The sequence below is a fragment of the Cornus florida genome, unplaced genomic scaffold (genome assembly GCF_030987335.1).
Source record: "Cornus florida cultivar Cherokee Brave unplaced genomic scaffold, ASM3098733v1 CherokeeBrave_3.0.0_Hap2_Chr11, whole genome shotgun sequence".
NCBI lineage: Eukaryota > Viridiplantae > Streptophyta > Magnoliopsida > Cornales > Cornaceae > Cornus > Cornus florida.
The window spans coordinates 126194582-126213926 of record NW_026775581.1 but is presented as its reverse complement, the minus strand read 5'-3'; the positions used below and the strand labels follow the sequence as shown (position 1 = coordinate 126213926).

Below are 19345 nucleotides of genomic sequence, written 5' to 3'. Positions count from 1 at the left end.
CTGTACCATAATATGAGATTACACATGAAGGTCAAAGTTGACAATTCAGTTTGGTGACGTCGATTAAGAAAACGATAAAATTTTGATGGATCCTTGGATATATGATATCCATCACTAGTCCCTATGCATGGCTCAATCTATAGTAAGATTGAATATAATAAGATCGGTGACATTTTTCAAATTAATAAGTAACGGTTTTAGTATTTTATAGCATGAAATTTGATAAATTTTTCTTTTTTTTTTTGGTAAATAATTTGATAGATTTAATAAATCCCATAAATCGTGATACACCGGTGTCGGCCAAAATAGGATGAATTAAGATGAAGTAAATGACACAATTTAATCAAGACTAGCTAATTGATGTGATGCAGAACGCGAGAAACTAATGTATGATGACATCAAGATCATCATGTGATGTGTGTGTGTATATATATATATATATATATTGTACGTATGAAGATTATGAAGTTGACAACATGAGCTTTCCACATCTGAAATTATTAATCAATAAATGTTATTCAATCGTCTTTTCGAAATGTAGCAGAGCTACATGGATATTTCCAAGGTTGACGAAGTCTTTTTCACAAAAATATCTCATTTCTAATCCGAATTATACAAAAACTCATAATCTTCTTTATTACAAAAAAAAAAAAAAAAAAAAAAAAAAAAAAATAATAATAATAATAATAATAATAATAATAATAATATTACAATATAACAACAATTAAGGTGCACTAGACTATTAAGGGCCTTATTTCAATACCATCTCCTTCATCTTTTTTCGAGTGAAAACGTGATTAGTTCAAATTTCTATGAAAAATAAAGTGAATGGGTGTTATTTGATAATTAAAAAAGTAAACACACTCACTAAATTACCTTTAAGAGAGAATTTTATGCACACGTGGGGTTACTGAGAAGAGTTCACCATAAATTTTGATATATGGATAGTAAGAAGGAAAGAAATTGAATGAAAGGGAGAAAAGAAGGGATTATTGAGATATTTATTGAGAAAAGAGTTTTTCTCTTTTTGTTTGGTTAAATAGAAGAGTATAAAAAAAAATTGACAATGTAATTTGATCTGTAAGATAAATTTTTAAGCTATTTTTACCATTAAATTCATCATTACTTTATTTATTGGATTTATTAAACATTTATAAAAAATGATGTAGTAATTTAAAACTTCAATGATAAGTTTACTCGTTTTCTTATCTTTTTTCGGTGTATATTAGAAGAATGAAAATTTGTAAAAGAGAATCCTTTCTATTATCATTTAATTTTTTATATTATATCTATCGAAAAAATTTGTTCATTTCTTTTCATTTTTCTTCCACCCCTCTTCTCTCCTTCTCACCGAATATAACATAAAATAAAAAATTTAAGATTCAGATCTCCGTCGAAATAAAATGGGTGTGTTCCTTGCAAAAATAATGTATATTTATATGTATATAAAATGCCAAAACGGAAGTCCACGGCTACCTTCTTGATGTTTGGGTATTGGATTTAACTTTTCTTGACCCGTTTTTGGGGAAAAGATGCTTGGTACTAAAAATCAAAATGGACACATAATGCGTCCAAAGTGCATTTTAACTGTACGCAACTATTTTTGTGTTCGATTCGATTCTTTGCATACTTGTAGAATATTTATTGGAAATTTGACTTCGTATGAGAGTAAGAGAAAGTCTCCTTGTTTCATTATTCATATGAATTGTTTGGTCCCAAGGAATAAAATAAAATGAGATGTTCATTCTAACCTCTAATTCCTTTTTCCTAGGCTAAGAATAAACATCGATTCTTCCGCTTCAAGAGTTATGGAATGAGTATTCCTCTTCAAGAGTTAAGGAATGAACAAAATATAATATGTCAAAATCACTATCACCAAATATGTATAGCATTATATATAAAATAATGTGATAAAACATATATATTATATCTTGAATACATCTATATCTCCACATATTCATGGTTCAATTTATGGTTATGAGACTTGACGTTCTTTCAACCTTTTACTTTAAAAATCAAAAAATATCCAAAGGTTGTACACCTTAGTATTATAAATAATATTTAGGAATATTATATTATGCCAAAATTATTAAATAATGAATGATATTTTAAATAGGGTAAAGTGCATTAAATCCCCTTGAATTATTGGTCATTTGCAAGAAACCCCCCTGAATTACAAAAAATCACCTGAACTATGATTTTGTTACAATTTATTCCCTTGAACTATTGGTCATTTGCAAGAAACCTCCCTGAACTACAAAAAATCCCCTTGAACTATGATTTTGTTGCAATTTACCCCCCTGAACTATGATTTTGTTGCAATTTACCCCCATAACATCAGCTTCCGGCACTGAAAATTTTGAAAGACCAGTTTACCCTTGTAACACACTGCGTCGTTTTAACTTATACACTTCTTACCTCTTTTTTTTTTTTCTGCCAAAAGATGTTTTTCACCCAACACAACCCAAAACAAATAACTAAAGAGAGAGAGAAGAGACCAAAGAAATCCGAGGTTGGCGGGATGGCTCGGTCTCGGACGATGGCGGCTTGTGCGCGGAGGACTCGGCTGTGATGAGAGCTTGGTTGACTCGGCCATGACCTGTGGAGGCGGCGGCGAGCTCAAGGGGGCTCGGCGGTGAACTGTAGACGGTTGTGTGCTCGAAACACGGATGGCGGTGCGCTAGGCTATGAAGATGGCGGAATGGGCCGGCGAGATTGGAATGGACGGTGGAATGGACTAGCGAGCAAGGTGAGCTAAACGGCGGGCAAGGCGGTGACGGCGATGGGCTGACGCAATGGTGCAGAGAAGTGCGATATATATGGCCGACGGATCTGGCGGGTGGTGCAACGGCTATGATGGAGCTATGACAGGAGACCCACCGATCCCAGCAACAAATTCCTCGGCTTCATCGTCCCTTTCAGTCAATCAATTCCCACGGATGGGGTAAAGTGCAAAAAAATATATAGTTCAGGGGGGTTTCTTGCACATACCCCAATAGTTAAGGGGGGTTTTTTGCAACTTTTATAGTTCAGGGGGGTTTCTTGCACATACAACAATAGTTCAGGGGTTTTTTTTGCAACTTTTATAGTTCAAGGGGTTTTCTTGCACATACCACAATAGTTCAGGGGGTTTTTTGCAATTTTTATAGTTCAGAGGGATTTCTTGCACATACCACAATAATTTAAGGGGTTTAATGCACTTTACCCTTTTAAATATGATATATTAGTATTAAATTCGATAATACTTTAATTCTTTCTCATTTGCATTTGAATTTGGCATGGATGCATGACCACTGAATAAACACGAGGCCATCTTAAAGACATGCAAAGCTTTATGTTTTACAAGTCTCAATTGAATTTTTAAATTTTTTGCTAAATTTTATTTATTTATTTTTGGTGTCTGACTGAATTCTTTAAAAACAAATAAAACATGTACCAAACACGTTTCTGGCAAACTTTATTCTTGGATGGAACGGAACAATCATAGATTCCGACTTCATTTCTTCAAGACTCATAAATACTTGGATGGGTTCAGGTTTGGTTTCTTTAGGACTCAAATTTTGTTCTAATTTAAGATGCAGACAAATTCGAATTCCAATTTCAATTCTTTTTTTGGTAGTGTCTATAAATGCCAATACCCAGCAAATTTATCACACAGACTACACAGTCATACAATAATTAAAATTTGATATCCATTTAAAATCACAAATTTGTAATTTCAGAATATACTACTGAAAATAATTAAGTCTTCCTTCTTGTCACTTTTCAATTTTGAAAGAGTTGGTTTTGGGATTAATTTCAAAGCAGAACTTGCAGCAAATGTATATACAGTTGGAATATATATATATATATATATATATATATATATATATATAAAGTATTTTGTAGTGAGAGGAATGTTTTTGAATCACAATCGGAAGGAAGATATATCATTAATATGTAAATTAGAATATGAACATTCTGTATCTGTATGGATAACAAATTGTCAACAGGACAATATAACATGATGTGCAAAACAACATATAATATATATATATATATATACACACACCCTCATAGATATAATATTAAAGTGATTGGAAAAGATTAATCAATTCCTGCTCTACAAAATAAGATATCTTTTTCAAGGAATAAAGACATCCATCGATTTCAGTTGTTGTGAATTAAAAACGACAAAGATTGAAAATTACAATAAATCTAGAAACCATATTGTTCTATTTTGATCAGCAGTACTTTTCAATATCAGTTATTAAAGGATCATAGATATTTTTATTTTTTTTATTTTTTTTCAGTCAGCAGGAAGGATCATAGACATTACTAATGTGTTGATTGTGAGGGGGTTCATCGTAATCAAGTAGTTTTTTTATTGAATAAATGCTTGAAAAGGAAGTTCAAATTTTTTTTAAAAAAACGCATGCTAATTACCTACTTAATACCACTTCAATTATCATCAGCAATATTGTCACCACTGTCGACGTTTTTCGAAAATCTTGAAACAACACTGAATTCCCATGAGATGTTAAAGTTATAAACATTCTTCAAAGGGCTTTCTAAATTGACTTACATCAGTTTTGAAATGTGATTACATGCCCTTATTCATTAATTATTAACAACTTCATTAATTTGTTCATATATATCAAACACTTTATGATTCATACCAAGAAAAGGAGCAGCGCGCATATCCTATTTTGCAGATCATGTATATATTCCCGGTTTAACGATATTAATATTAATGTATATATACTCAAATCATATTAAATATTTAAAAAAACATAAATAGAATATTGGGAAAATAATGTGTCAATATATATATAGTATGCTTAAACTTCGATCATCAACTAAGGTTTAAGGTAGCATAATATCACAAACTATATAGTTTTGTATATGTCGTCCTCAAAATCCATATTTTAATATATAACCGACAAAACCTAATTAGTAATAGTGATATTGAATTTGAATTAATTCAGAAAAATATTGGGGCAGATATGATGGCAAAAGAAGAATTAAGATGAAGTTGATGATGAAAATAGTATTATCAGCATGAAGAAATTGATGTGATGCAGATCGAAGGTGAAAGAAAGCGATGAAATACATCACTACAATGTGTATATATTATGTGTTTGAATATAGCCATCTATCACTCTTCGTACGTGGTCCAACACATGTATGTGTCTGTAATATATATATATATATATATATATATATATATAAGTAGATCAAGCTATTTTTATTCGCATTACATGATTTTTTTTTGTCTGTGTCATGAAGATTAATATCAACACGACAACAACTTTGTCCAAATATATAAAAAACAAATATACGTACAATTGACTCTCTTATAATTGAAACACATGTAGTATGTGCTATCATTCTACATGCATTTCGTTTTCATAGAGAAATTAATACTATAATTTGAATGTGGGACAGAGTTCCGCACATCAGAAAAGAAGTACTGTAATTAATGTTTGAATGGGCAAAAACACTTTTTTTTAACACGGTGTATATGATTTTACTGCAAACATAAAAATGTAGGTAGCTAGGTTTACAGACCTAGGATTTGTTTGGGTTCATAATAAGTTGAACAGATGAATGTGATGAGTCTCTAGAGTAACCCCTATTTATATATAGCCACCTACCTATATAAGAGGTGGCCTTCATTTCTGGTGCACTCTCTCTTGCAACACTAACGTCAAGGCAGTGGGGGACCTTACATGTCCCGACCAATCATGCATGCATTTCACTATGCTAATTTTACGATTGATATGCACGCTCTAATATTCATCGCGCCTCCAACTATATTTTTAATTAATTAAAGGGTGACGAGTAAAAAACACTACTATAATTTATATAGAGAGTATATAACCCTTCATATGTTTTAAAAAATTCTTAACATTTAATTTTGAAGATTTGAATATTGAAAAAATTAAAGTATCATTTTATAACTGAATAGGTATTAGGACTCAAGTCTTTTCTAACCAAACCAACTATTTTAAAAAGCGGCCAAGCATAATTGAAATTGTGTATCATTTTCTAAGTATAAAAATAGTGAAATAGGGAGCACGTGTGGCCTACTTTGGCACGGGAGGGGGCAGATAAGATATTGCAATATGTGTGTGTGTGTGTGTTATGAATGATGGAAGTGGTCCTTGGACGCATGTGAGGGGAGAGAGGTGAGATTCACGTGACATCATCCGAAAGGCAACAGATGAAAGAAGGTTGGGGCGTCAACAATCAATCCGGTTTGCAGTTGGAAAGTTAAATCCTTAGCCTCTCAAATGTCTCAATTGAGTACCAAATCAGTTTTCACCTTTCCTCTCCCTTATTTTTTCCCCTCTTTTTCCCAGTAAATACGAGTATGTTTTTGGACCATTTTCTTTCATTAGGTATGCTTTCACGGACGTTCAAATTAAGCATTCCCATGTGTTATATATATATATAATATTATTGTAATCTAAAAGATGTAGGATTTTGTTATTCCACAAGTTAATTATATTTTGATTTGATTTGATTTGGAACCATTTTATTTTTATCTTTCACATGTTAGCCATTTAAAACCATCAATCAATTTTCTTTACGCCCATTATTATCACTTGTTTTTCGTTTAGCAAGTTATTTCTTTCAAAAAAGAGAGCAAAATTTAAAAATAGAACATAATGTGTCTCTTTTATTTTTTATTTAAAAAAAAAAAAAAAAACGCACACACATCTACAATATTACTTATAGCATAGCTCTAACTCTCATACTCTCTTTTTAGTGAAGAGGTTAGGACTAATGTACATTTATCGTACATAGGTCCTTTTTCCTTAACTAAAGATTTTAAATAGTAGTATTAAATTCTATACCTTGGTACATGTAGGGTGTGTATTTCGTAGAACTTTATTTTTATTAATAGATGTTATACAATAAAATTTGAATCCTGCCATTGAATTTGGAAAAAGAATGAAGGAATGTCGCAATTTCACCCCCCACATGTAATATGGTGAAATGCACCTATGGTTGCCCATCACAATTATTGGGAAGTTGGGAAAAATATTTCCCATCATAACAATACAATTCGTACTTGGAAAAAAAAATAAAAAATACAAGTCAGCGTTCACACACACACACACACAAATATATATATTTTTCCCAGCAAGTAAGGAGATTATTGTCACACTTTCAATTTAGTATATATTGGGTGTAGTGTGATAGTCCAGTAGTAGATTGTTGGTGGTTATGGCCAAATGAATTCGAATCCACATCCCATATTTGTCAGTTGTTTTAAATTTAAAAAAAAAAAACATATATCGAAGAGATCGATGATGTTCCAATTTCTTGTGAAATGTAAAATTTTCTCCTGTGGAAAAGTTGTCAACGACTCAAACATAGATAATATAGCTTAAGCAATTAATCATCGTTTGGAGTATATATATATATATAGTTGAACACATGGAGGCAGACTAACAATGTCTTGTGTGAATTGTGATAGAAGAAAATAAGTTAAAGGAACATTTTAATATAAAATCATTTACTACGCCTACTGTTTTATTTGAAGTAGATAAATATAGTATTTTCTAATATTAAACAAGAAATAAGGACAAGAAATTCATGTAATTGAAATAGTATGCTAAAACAGATGAAAAAAAGTGACTGTAAGAGATTAGATGATCAATAACTAACAAGAGAGAGAACAATTAGGTGGATGTCTTAGTAATATGATAAAAGAAAATCGGTTTAAATGGTATGGCCATTTACCACATTGACAAATAGATACAAACACAATTTTTTTTTAAAAAAGAAAATTAATTTATATAGAAAGTAAGTAATAAAGATTCCAGCCAAAATTAGTTTAGGAACGATAAGATAATAAAGAACTTTTAAAAAATCAAATGCATGTCAGTAGGAGAACTTCACTTGTAATAAAGAGAATTAAAGGGAAAAAAAAAAAAAAAAAAAAAGACAAGTATGATAATGATGATGGTGATAAAATAGGAATTTTTTTTTTTTCAAGGTCAAATAGGAATTTTACTCTCGCTTAGAAATTGATATGATCCACATATATACTTAATTGTTTATCAAACAAGCTAATTTTTGAACTTCAACTCTTAATTTTCTTTTTTTTAAAGAGCACCCTGTACATTTTTCTTCATCTATGCACAAGCTTATCCTTTAACTAAAAAAAAAAAACCTCTTAATTTTGTATAAAATAAATAATAATAAAAATATTACATCACATGGGCTGTATATATATTTTGCCTCTAGAGTATAGAGTAACAAAGCACAAGGAAGTAGGGTTTTTTTTTTGGGAAGTTAAGCAATTTTTATAATTTTGAAAAAATGAACACAATGTTAATCACTTGTTTAACTACTCACAATGTTATTAAAAATGATTATTTGGTGTTTGACTATCTGTTAAATATAAACCTAGGAATGCTTGGGAAGAAAATTATTGGAAAAAATCCATGCCAAACCGTAAATCAGTTATGAGTGTCTTTCAGACTTAAACCTCCCACGAACCTAACTTCTTGTTTAGGGCTAAACCTACCGCACGTGCAAGCCATGTTTTTGCTTTTAGACTTCTCTTAGTATTTGGGTTTTTTCTTTTTTGTCTGTTAAAACGCAGAAAAGTGTTTCGAAATGTCCAAAATGACCTACTCAACTACTCAATTTAGTTGTGTATCTAAAGTTATAATCATCAAGTGCATTCTTGAGAAAAGAACGAAACCGAGTGTGGTGGTTGTTAGATCAATGAGATGACCTTATACTGAACTTTATCTTTTATATTCTTTTGTTTGCGTTGGTTTCCTAGGAAAATAACAATTAGAGCAGACATCTCCAAGTGGCATTTTTTTCATGTTAAACAAAAGATTAAAATGGATAATAGTATATATATTAAAGCCTCATGAGATATGTATGTTTTTAAAAAGCCCTCAATTTTTAGTAGATTATCTCTCTCAACTTTTATTTTTGGATATAATCACCTTAAAATATTAAGAAAGGCTGCAAATCACACTTTGACAGTTGAGAGATTTTTTTACAATTTACCTAATTTTTTTATTTCTTCAAGGTAAAATGATAAATTAAATGCATCTTAACGACACTCAATAAATTGTACCTCCTAAAAATTTGGAAGGTTAGTTGCATTATTAGGGGAGAATTTGTAAATCTCTAAAAGTTGAGGGAGGTTTTTTGCAATTTACCTTTCCTTTAATCATAATTATTGGAATTTACCATATCATTGGTTGATAAAATTTAAAAGGGATGCTAAAACACCTGAGGTTTACTTTTTGAGCAAATAATACCCCCTCTTTTACTTTCGGTATATAACTCCTTCAAGAATTTGAAAATGTTGTAAATAATGACTTTTGGACTGTTACCGTTAAAAACACTATTAAAAAAACATGTGCCTGACACATGATTGATTAAATTTTATAAATACTAAAATTACCCTTTATTGATTCCCAAAATGCCATTCCCTTATGTATATAAATCTAAAAAATAAAGGATATAATAGTAATTTTACATTAACTGAATTTTTATTTATTTTTAATTGTAGGAAAGGCATTTTAGTATTTTTATCACCCCATTAACGGTCAATTGACGGGAGGTACTTATTTGCCCCTACAATAAACGTTAGGGGGTTTTCAAAACCTATAGGGAGTTATACGCATACTACAGGGGTGTTAAATGCTCCAATAAAAAATGATAAGCCTTTTTCATACACCAAGTTATTTAATTTACTCCATCATTTTTACTACCAAATGTTGTAATCTAGTGATATGGATTCTAATTTTTTAAGTAAAAAATTTAGGGTTAAAGTCTTATTAGGGGTAAAAAGTAAACCTGTGAGTCTTTAATTTACAATATATATATATATATATATATATGTACAACACTATGCATGTTATGTTTGGTGAGGGGACGAAAATTTTGAACAAATTATGGATTAAGTATCCCAAACGACTATTCTCTTTTTATTTGGTTGAATTTCAAAGGCTAAGTGATCTTTAGAAAGGAAATTAATATTGCATTACGTAGTTTAACACTATATTTAATATTGCATTACGCACCTTACCACTATATTCTTTCTAACTTCATAGGGAGATATAGTTTAATGGTTAGAACCTCGTTGAGATCACTCCTAGAATTTTTACTGTAACTTCTCGATACTTGTGCATGTAAAACAAGAAAGTTACATATGTCTGGTGGTAAATTATGAGTTGTCAACAACCATCATTGTCAACAAAATGTAAAATGAGAGCCTTTAATTTATAGTACCTATTTCCTTCCATTGGTGAAAACAAGGAACACGGAGAAACAAGATCCCCTTAGTCATTTCCCTTACCCTTTTTTTTTTTTTCCACCAAAAAATGAAGCAAAGACATACACCCACTACATATATTATGTCTCTACCGAACCTCGTACATTCAAGCTTCCATTTTGGAAAATGAGAGTTTATATTATCGCTCATATTGTGTAGATATTGTCTATTTTCTAATCGGTGTTCATAGTTTCACTTCTCCCCCTTGCGATGTGAAATGTCACAATCACTCCTTATTGGGACATTGGCCAAACCTTTATGAGCTGGTGCATACTCTTTTGTTTTTAGCTTGGGATTGGCTTTTCTAAATTGGGATTAGTTTTGAGCTCGGGATTGGCTTCTCTAGGTTAGGATTAGTTTTGAGCTCGGGATTTGCTTTTTTAGGTTGGGATTGGTTTTGATACCATTTGTCAATCTGAAATGTCACAATCACCCCTATTAGGACACTGACCGAACCTTCATGGGCTGGTGCATGCTCACTCATTTTCAGCTCGGGATTGGCTTCTTTAAGTAGCGATTAGTTTTGAGCTCGGGATTGGCACCCTAACCTTTATAGATATTGTTTGCTTTGCAGATTGTCCTTTCGGTACTCACAATTTTTCTCAAAACGCGTCTACATAGTTGTGGAGTATCCACACATATAAGTTTCACTTCTCCCAAGCGATGTGGGATGTCACAATCACCTTTCTTGGGCCCAATAACCTCGTTAGCTAGCATGACAATAACTACACGGTATGGACGGGTCGTGACATATTGAGTATGAAAATTAGTTTTTTTTTGTTTTTATTTTGTTTTTATTTTCTGAAGGGGGCTATTTTTGTCATTTGACACTGTCTTTTCTTTATTTTTTATGATAACCTCTTTAAATAAATTCATATTTTTCATTTTATTTTTATAAGTGGGCAGACTTTCCTTTCCTGTTAGAAGATGTTTTCCTTACTTATCTCTTATTAGATCTATTTGTTATCTTGTTATTTATAGGTAATTTTATGTAAATTTAAAATTATATTTTACTTACTTATATATATAAATAAATAAAGTGCATCAATATAGTATAATTTTTTCTTTGAATAACATAAGAAAATGGCATTAACGATATTTCTATAAAAAATAATTTTGAAAGAAAACTAAGATAAGTGGAATGATGAAATTAATAAAAGTAGGACTTACTTGTCCTAATAAAGTTCTTAAGGACTTATTGGTCCTTCCAATTTAGAAGTTAGTACTAAGTTTTGAGTAAGGTATAGTACAATTTAGAAGTTAGACTAATAAGTATTCAGATACGAGTATGAAAGACAATTGTATGAGAATTATATAATTAAAATTTTGTACTAAAATTTATTTATAATAGATCATATGAATTAGCCAAAGTTTTATATTTTCTCTCTCTTTTTTTAATTATTATTTTTTTTATACCAAATTGCACTATAAAACTTGATAGTCTCGTATAATTTCATTTTATAGTATTTTGAACTGATTTTTATCACAGTAAGATCTACTTTAATATTGGAACGTAATGATATAATTTATGTATTATTTTCACTATTCAAAGTATGCCAATTCAAAGGAGATTTCATAAAAAAAATGTTACAAGGAACACCTCATAGGGTACTAATAGGAAGTAATTTTCCCTATATTTTTTTTTTTACCTCTTCGATAATTTATATAAAATAAGTAAAAACCTATGATGAGAATCCTCTCACTGTGATTGCCATGGGCGCGAGTTTACCATGGGATCGCCCACACCAAATACTTACTCATAAAATAATAATAAGAAGAAATGTTAAGTTTCTTACATCCCAGTGTTCCGCATAGCAAACACCAACAGAGGATAACATCCTTTTATAAATTAATAATGAGTGAAAAAGGAGGTGTTGAAGAATATCAACCTCTTCTCTCCTGTCCTCTCTCTTAAGAGTAGAGAGAAAAAGAGAGGGATATTATATATATATATCTCAGCTCTAAGCCTCCATATATATATATATATATATATATATAGTTGCTTGTTTGTTCAATCTATCTTTCCAGAAGGCGATTGCAGAGGACACTAGTCACTGCAAAGAAAGAGCAACGAAGAGGGAAAGGAAAAGGAGAGAAAGAGAAAGCTAGAGAGAGAGAAACGACAGACTTAGAGAGGACAGACAGAGAGAGAAAGTTAGAGAGAAAAGAATTCAAGAGCCTTTCAATTCCTCAGAGGAGAAAACGATGTCTGAGAGCTTTGCACCCTTTTACACCCTGCAACTCTAACAGGTAGTATATCATACATACATGAATAAAGCTGAATTTTTTAAAAATTTAAATTATTATTATTATTTTTTTGGAAAGCACAAAAAAGCACCCATTTGATGCCTTCTCTTTTTTTTATCTCCATTAATTTCAATTCTACTATGATTAATCTTATTATGTTGTATTATTTTTATGAACAACCCAAAATTCTACAATGGGTATTCTTCATTTTTGTTGTTTATGACCAATCCATGCTTAAATTGAGCAGCTATAAGAGAGATCAAGATCAAGATCAAAATCAATATATAGTGATGATGATGAAGAAGAAAGCAGTAGTGATATGGGAATAGCAACACCATCACTATCTCATCCAAGAGCTCTCCATTCAATTCAAATCTCAGACAATCCCAATTCTCAAAATTCTATGTCCCAAGATTACCACCAAGGCCTCTTCAGTTTCTCAAATGGGTTCGAGAGATCCCAACGAGAACAACAACAACAGCAGCAGCAACAGCAACAACACCACCAACACATCGGACAACAGATCCGGAGGGACAAACTCCGAGTCCAAGGTTTCGAGCCACCACCGCCATTGGTGGCTATCGAAGAAGAAGAACCGGTGGGGCTTCCGGTGTACGAGACAACAGGTATGTTATCAGAAATGTTCAATTTTCCATCTGGACCTGCCACAGCCACCGAATTGTTAGAGCATCAGATATCGCCGAATTACCGGAGCCCAAGACCGCCGTCTGCGGCCACTGAGTGGTATGGGAACAGGCAAGGATTGGTGGTGGGTGATTTGGGACCATTGAGTCATGATTCAAAGAATCAGAACGTTGTTAATAATCACCACCACCACCACCACCAGATTTCAAGCATTAATGCGGATTCAGCAGCTGCCATGCAGCTTTTTCTCATGAACCCACAACCTAGATCACCTTCGCCATCTCCTAATTCTCATCCTCCTCCAACATCTTCTACACTTCACATGTTGCTTCCCAACCCATCATCAACCTCCACTCTTCAAGGGTTTCACAACTCAGTTGGGACATCACAATTCACTTGGGTTCCTGACAGTGGTCACGAAGGCGGCAGCGGCGCCACCGCGGCACAGCTCAACAACAACCCTAGTGATCAATTTGGAGGTGTAGTGGAAGGCCAAGGCCTTTCGTTGTCTTTATCATCGTCGTTGCAGCACTTGGAGGCGGCAAAAGCCGAGGAATTGAGGATGGGAGATGGTGGGATGTTGTTCTTTAATCAAGGGGGAGGCTCAAGTTCAGGCCAGTATCCTTTCAAGAATTTGAGTGGGCATCAGCAGGCATTGCATTTGCAAGGTGGGGTTGATCAGAACCACCAGGTTCATGTTGGGTTTGGGTCTTCTTCATTGGGGATGGTCAATGTGTTGAGGAATTCCAAGTATGTGAGGGCTGCACAAGAATTATTGGAAGAGTTTTGCAGTGTTGGGAGAGGTCAGTTCAAGAAGAGCAAGTTTGGGAGAAATAATTCAAATCTTAACTCTAATCCTAGTGGTGGTGGTGGTTCTGGTGGCGGCGGTGGCGGTTCTTCGTCTTCCTCAAAGGATCTCCCTTCTCTGTCAGCTGCTGATAGAATTGAGCACCAGAGAAGGAAGGTTAAACTATTATCCATGCTTGATGAGGCATGTAATCTCTCCCTCTCTTCACTCACTCTCTTACTAACCAATCATTTTCTTTTGTTTAGTCCATTAATTAATTTTGAAATCAACTTGGGTAATAGAAAATTAGGCAAGTTTTATGATTTTTTATTTATTTAAATATTTAATACACTAGTCTAGACTCTAGTATAAAGAAAAGCCGGCTAGTGAATTGAGAAGGTTGAGCTTCATACATGCAATTTTTATATATTTATAGGTTATGTCACTGATTCAATAGGTGGGGGTGTTTGGGTGCATTGGATTTTCGTTTGGTGAAAACACGAGATGACTACTACTATTATTAGGGGTAAGAACTAAGAAAAAGACTGACTTGTGAGTGGAAAGATGGCTATTAAACCACTGTATAATACACACACACACACACACACACATAGATATATGTAGTTTTCAGGAATGCTGGTTCTCCAAGACTAACTGACAGAGAGAACCAATCAAAATTTATGTTTCAGTTGACCTGTGGGGTGGATTGAATTTTTTCTATTTTATTGATTTTTTTTTTTTTTTTTTTTTTGGTTTGTATACCTCTAGATTAATTGGGAAAAGATAGTAAGGAAGAAAAATCAGGATATTACTAATTTGTTCCCCATTGACCATCAATTTTACTGCACGAGGCATTTGATTCAGGCATTTATAGACCTACTATATAGGTTTTACTTAAAAAAGAGACCTCATCTTTGAAACTAGTTTCGGGCTATTGAGATTATAAATAAGGAATGTTCCGTTCTCTTCTCATCTTCTCCTCCTTCGATTTATAAGCTAATTCATATTACATGAAATATTAACAATTATCAATTGGTTTAGTAGTTGTTATATATTGGAGAAAGCTACAGCATAACCTCCCCATTCTCCTCTTATATTGGCAATATATAGTTAATTATTATCATAATTAAAAAAGAAAATAGTTAATTAATATAATAAAGTCTTTGTCTAATTTGAAATTTTGGACCTCAATATAGCCCTACATAATTCTGAACTGTTTTGGTGTTTGAAACTAAATTCATCTTTGCAGGTGGATCGAAGATACAACCATTACTGCGAACAAATGCAAATGGTAGTGAATTCATTTGATCTGGTGATGGGTTTTGGAGCAGCAGTGCCATATACTGCCCTTGCCCAAAAGGCGATGTCGCGCCATTTTCGGTGTCTAAAAGATGCAATAGCAGCAGAATTGAAGCACAGTTGTGAACTCTTGGGAGAGAAAGATGCCGGTACCTCCGGAGTGACCAAAGGAGAGACTCCAAGGCTTAAACTGCTTGAGCAAAGTCTGAGACAGCAAAGAGCCTTCCACCAAATGGGTATGATGGAACAAGAAGCTTGGAGACCCCAAAGAGGCTTGCCTGAACGTTCAGTCAACATTTTGAGAGCTTGGCTTTTTGAGCATTTCCTTCACCCGTACGTCACATAACCTTTCTCTCTAAATATTACCATAATCAAATCAAAACAATTATTACAAAATTATAGACAACAAAATGACACTTCATTACATAATTACAAATTGTTTTTAACGTGAGAGGGGACTAATATCACTGTTATGTCAGTTCTCACTTACATAAAACAGACAAATCATTTTTCAATTACAAATTCAACATTTTTCATATATATATATATATATATATATATATATATATATATATATTGTTTACTTTGTTTCCATTCACTTTTCAATTGGTGTTTCTAAAGCAGTACTAATGCAATGGAGTGTCTTTTGGTATTGTCTGGTCTGAAAAAAGAAGAAGCTGAATTTGATCATTACTTTTTCTCCTGACTCATAACAGCCCATTAGACTCTCGTCTGACCTAGTGTATTACTACATAAAAAGAGTCACCATTAAACTATGATTTCACACATATGTATGTGTATATATAATTTTGAAATTATATATATATATATATATATATATATATATATATATGATAAAGTGAATATAATGTGTGTGTCTATTTATATATATAGTAGAATCTAGTGGGTGGGTGTTATGAGAGAGAGATGAGAGGAGGTGATCAGTGAGTAGTACTACATGTTCTGGTGCTACGTACTGATGATGATCGTGATCATCTCTATCTCCTGATGGATGTTAGCATAGATTGTGACGCCCATGCAGTGAAACAAGGAAAGGTTGAATCTCATCTACGGATACATAAAGCTTGTTGTCTGTTTATATGGTTTGGGTAAGGACTCTGATGTCATTTTCTGGTCTCTCTCTTTCTCAGGTATCCAAGCGATGCAGATAAGCATCTGTTGGCGAGACAGACTGGTCTTTCCAGAAACCAGGTTCTTCTTCTAATCCAAACCACCACCCATCTCTTACATCATGCACGCGCGCATACGTACATATATCTCTCACACACACACAGATATATAATACAAATTAAACACACTCCACTATATATATGTGTGTCTCTCACCACCCACACTGTGTAGTTACTGTCCGCTTTGCACATTTATTACGTTTTCAAAACACGTTTACATAAAAAATATCCACAAATACAACTAGTGCTAACAACCTCTCCCTCTTTGGCCTAACTCTCGTGGGAGGGTTCTTCCACATTCTCCATTATTGTTAGGGTTTGATGAGAGAGAGAAAGGGGGAGGGGTTTATCTATTTCTGGGTGGTGATTAACGTTTTGGATTAAAAGAGAGAGAAAAAGAAAAAGAAAAAAAAAATTGTGATGATGAGAGAAACAAAAAGAGGAACAGTTAGGGGTGACTGTGAGTAAAGTTCAGATGGACTTGCATGGTTTAGGGTTATATTTATGATTGCTTTACCTTTTTCTGTTAAGGAAGGGCCAAGACCTTTTTACCTTATTTCTGTTAATTAATTTTGTTTTTTAATTTGTATGTTTGGATTCTTCTCTACCAAGACATAAATTCGGAAACAGCGAAAAAAAATTTCAGACAAGTAAGGGCAGAGGCAAGTACAGGAGATGAGACATGAGAGTTTGCAGCTTTGATTCTTACACACACACTCTCTCTCTCCCTCTCTCTCTCTCTCTCACACACACACACACACAAAACACACACACAGAGGACAGACATATATACACACACATAAATACAGACACATCCAACCACTCAGTGAGGACCATTAAAGACAGTAAATAAAATATATATCCGTACTTTAAATAGTAGATTTCCTGTGCTTCTTTTATCTTTTTCTCTTTTTCTCCGAGAGTACTGCCATCTTTAGTTAATGTTTTTTCCTGTTGACGAATTATACTGTTCCATTAATTAGGTCATCAAATGCACGTAATTAAAACCATGTTCTTTTTAGTTTTGTCTCTATTCTTAATTTTATCAAAATATATAATAACAAGCAATAAGAGAAATCATGTCATAATTATCATTATGATTAATAATATGTCTGCATGAAAAGCCAAAATTTATATTCATGGACTAGAAGGGCCAAAGTAAGGAAAGATCCATCTCTATCAGCTTGATAACACAAACATATATATAATACCCATAACAATAGGAGTCACTGATGTATGTGCTCATTAATGGAAATACCTCTGTCAAGAAAAGGACTGTTAACACCAAACATCAATTTTATGAAACCCTTTTTCACTAGGGACAATACTGTCATTTAACCAGACTGGACTCCTCAATTGTGGTAACTTGGTGTTACTGTACAAGAGAGTCTCGGTCAAAGCACGCCAATTTGTTGCATGGAAAATATCATCATTAATTCAATGTATCCCATTCAGTCACATTTATCTCTCTACATATCATTCTATCTCACACATTAATTGTTGGTCCCCTTTTGCCTTTAGTTATGGTCAGGTCTCATCATTTTGACTAACTTTATTATATATATATATATATTGAGTGTCTAACATTAGGGTTTTTGTATTGTGTGTTTCAGGTCTCAAACTGGTTCATTAATGCCAGAGTTCGGTTGTGGAAACCCATGGTGGAAGAGATGTACCAACAAGAAAGCAAAGAAGAAGACAGTGAGGAGAGAGAGTGGAACCAAAACAGTGGCCTTTCACGAACACCAACGCCTAATATTGCTACCACCACACCCACACCCACACACCCACACCCACACACACCAGCTGGTGCTAATACTGCTTCTTCTGCTACTACACCAACAATTACACCAACAGCAGGCAAAAGATCCGAAATCAATGCACTCGAAAACGACACTTCAATGGCTGCAATCAATAGACAGTGCTTCTCGGAAAACCAAGCGAAACAGGCCAAAACTACTACCGCCACCGTGTCCACCACCGCCACTGCCACCACCATGCCGCCACCACACCTAATCCAATCTTTTCCGGCTATTCACGAACCGGACACGTGTCGCCATGCCGACATAGTGGGGGCTGATTACGGGACCACTACCACCACTGCTGCTGCTGACATTGGATCAACATTGATCAGGTTCGGGACCACCACCGGAGATGTGTCGCTCACGCTCGGGCTTCGCCATGCCGGAAATGTGCCGGATAAGAGTTCCTTTAGGGGCTGTTAAATTAATTATACAAGTGTTTGGAAAAAAACACAAATATGTTCCTTTTTTTTTTTTGGTTCCATTTTTATTGAAGACAAAATACATAACGAGAATAGTAGAATTACGTTAGCTAGTAGTATGAGGTGATGATCTATTGTAATTGTATAGTAAATTTTTTTTTGCTTATTTGTACGTACTTACTTAAGGTTTTGTACTTTATTATTTCTTAGATAGTCTACCTAGAATGACATTAATTACTCCTGTGATCAGTTTCTGCTACAATAAGCAAATTGACGCTGTCCGATGCTATGAAAAGCTAGATAGAGTTATTGGTTCAATTATGTAGCTTTATTTAGTTTGCCTATATATATATATATATCCTAAAACTCCAAAAATCTAAATTTGATATTGATCAAATCTCTTTCTTCTAGCAGAATTACACCGCTTGAATCAGTTTTCATCTTCAGGAAAAAAAAAAAAAAACATGATCTGATTAAGAAGCCCTGCACATGATCTCCTTATGTAACAATTACATGAAAAGCACAGAAATATATATATATAATTACAAGCTAAACAAACCTTCAACCTACAATGTGACAACGAGACTTGAGAACTTGGCAAGAAAAAGACTAGTCACACCCTTGCATTAGTTTTCATCTTCCCGGAACAAAAA

At 33.3% G+C, this 19345-nt stretch overlaps 1 protein-coding gene across 1 annotated transcript; it reads left to right on the top strand.

Moving 5' to 3' along the window:
• The first annotated feature begins 12135 nt into the window (after positions 1–12135).
• LOC132286284 (BEL1-like homeodomain protein 4) lies at positions 12136–18929 on the top strand. The gene is made up of 5 exons (XM_059788593.1): positions 12136–12550; positions 12795–14183; positions 15229–15611; positions 16430–16490; positions 18082–18929. The coding sequence occupies exons 2-5, from the start codon at positions 12867–12869 to the stop codon at positions 18691–18693; spliced, it is 2373 nt and encodes a 790-aa protein (XP_059644576.1). The 5' UTR covers positions 12136–12550; positions 12795–12866; the 3' UTR covers positions 18694–18929.
• The last annotated feature ends 416 nt before the right edge of the window (positions 18930–19345 follow it).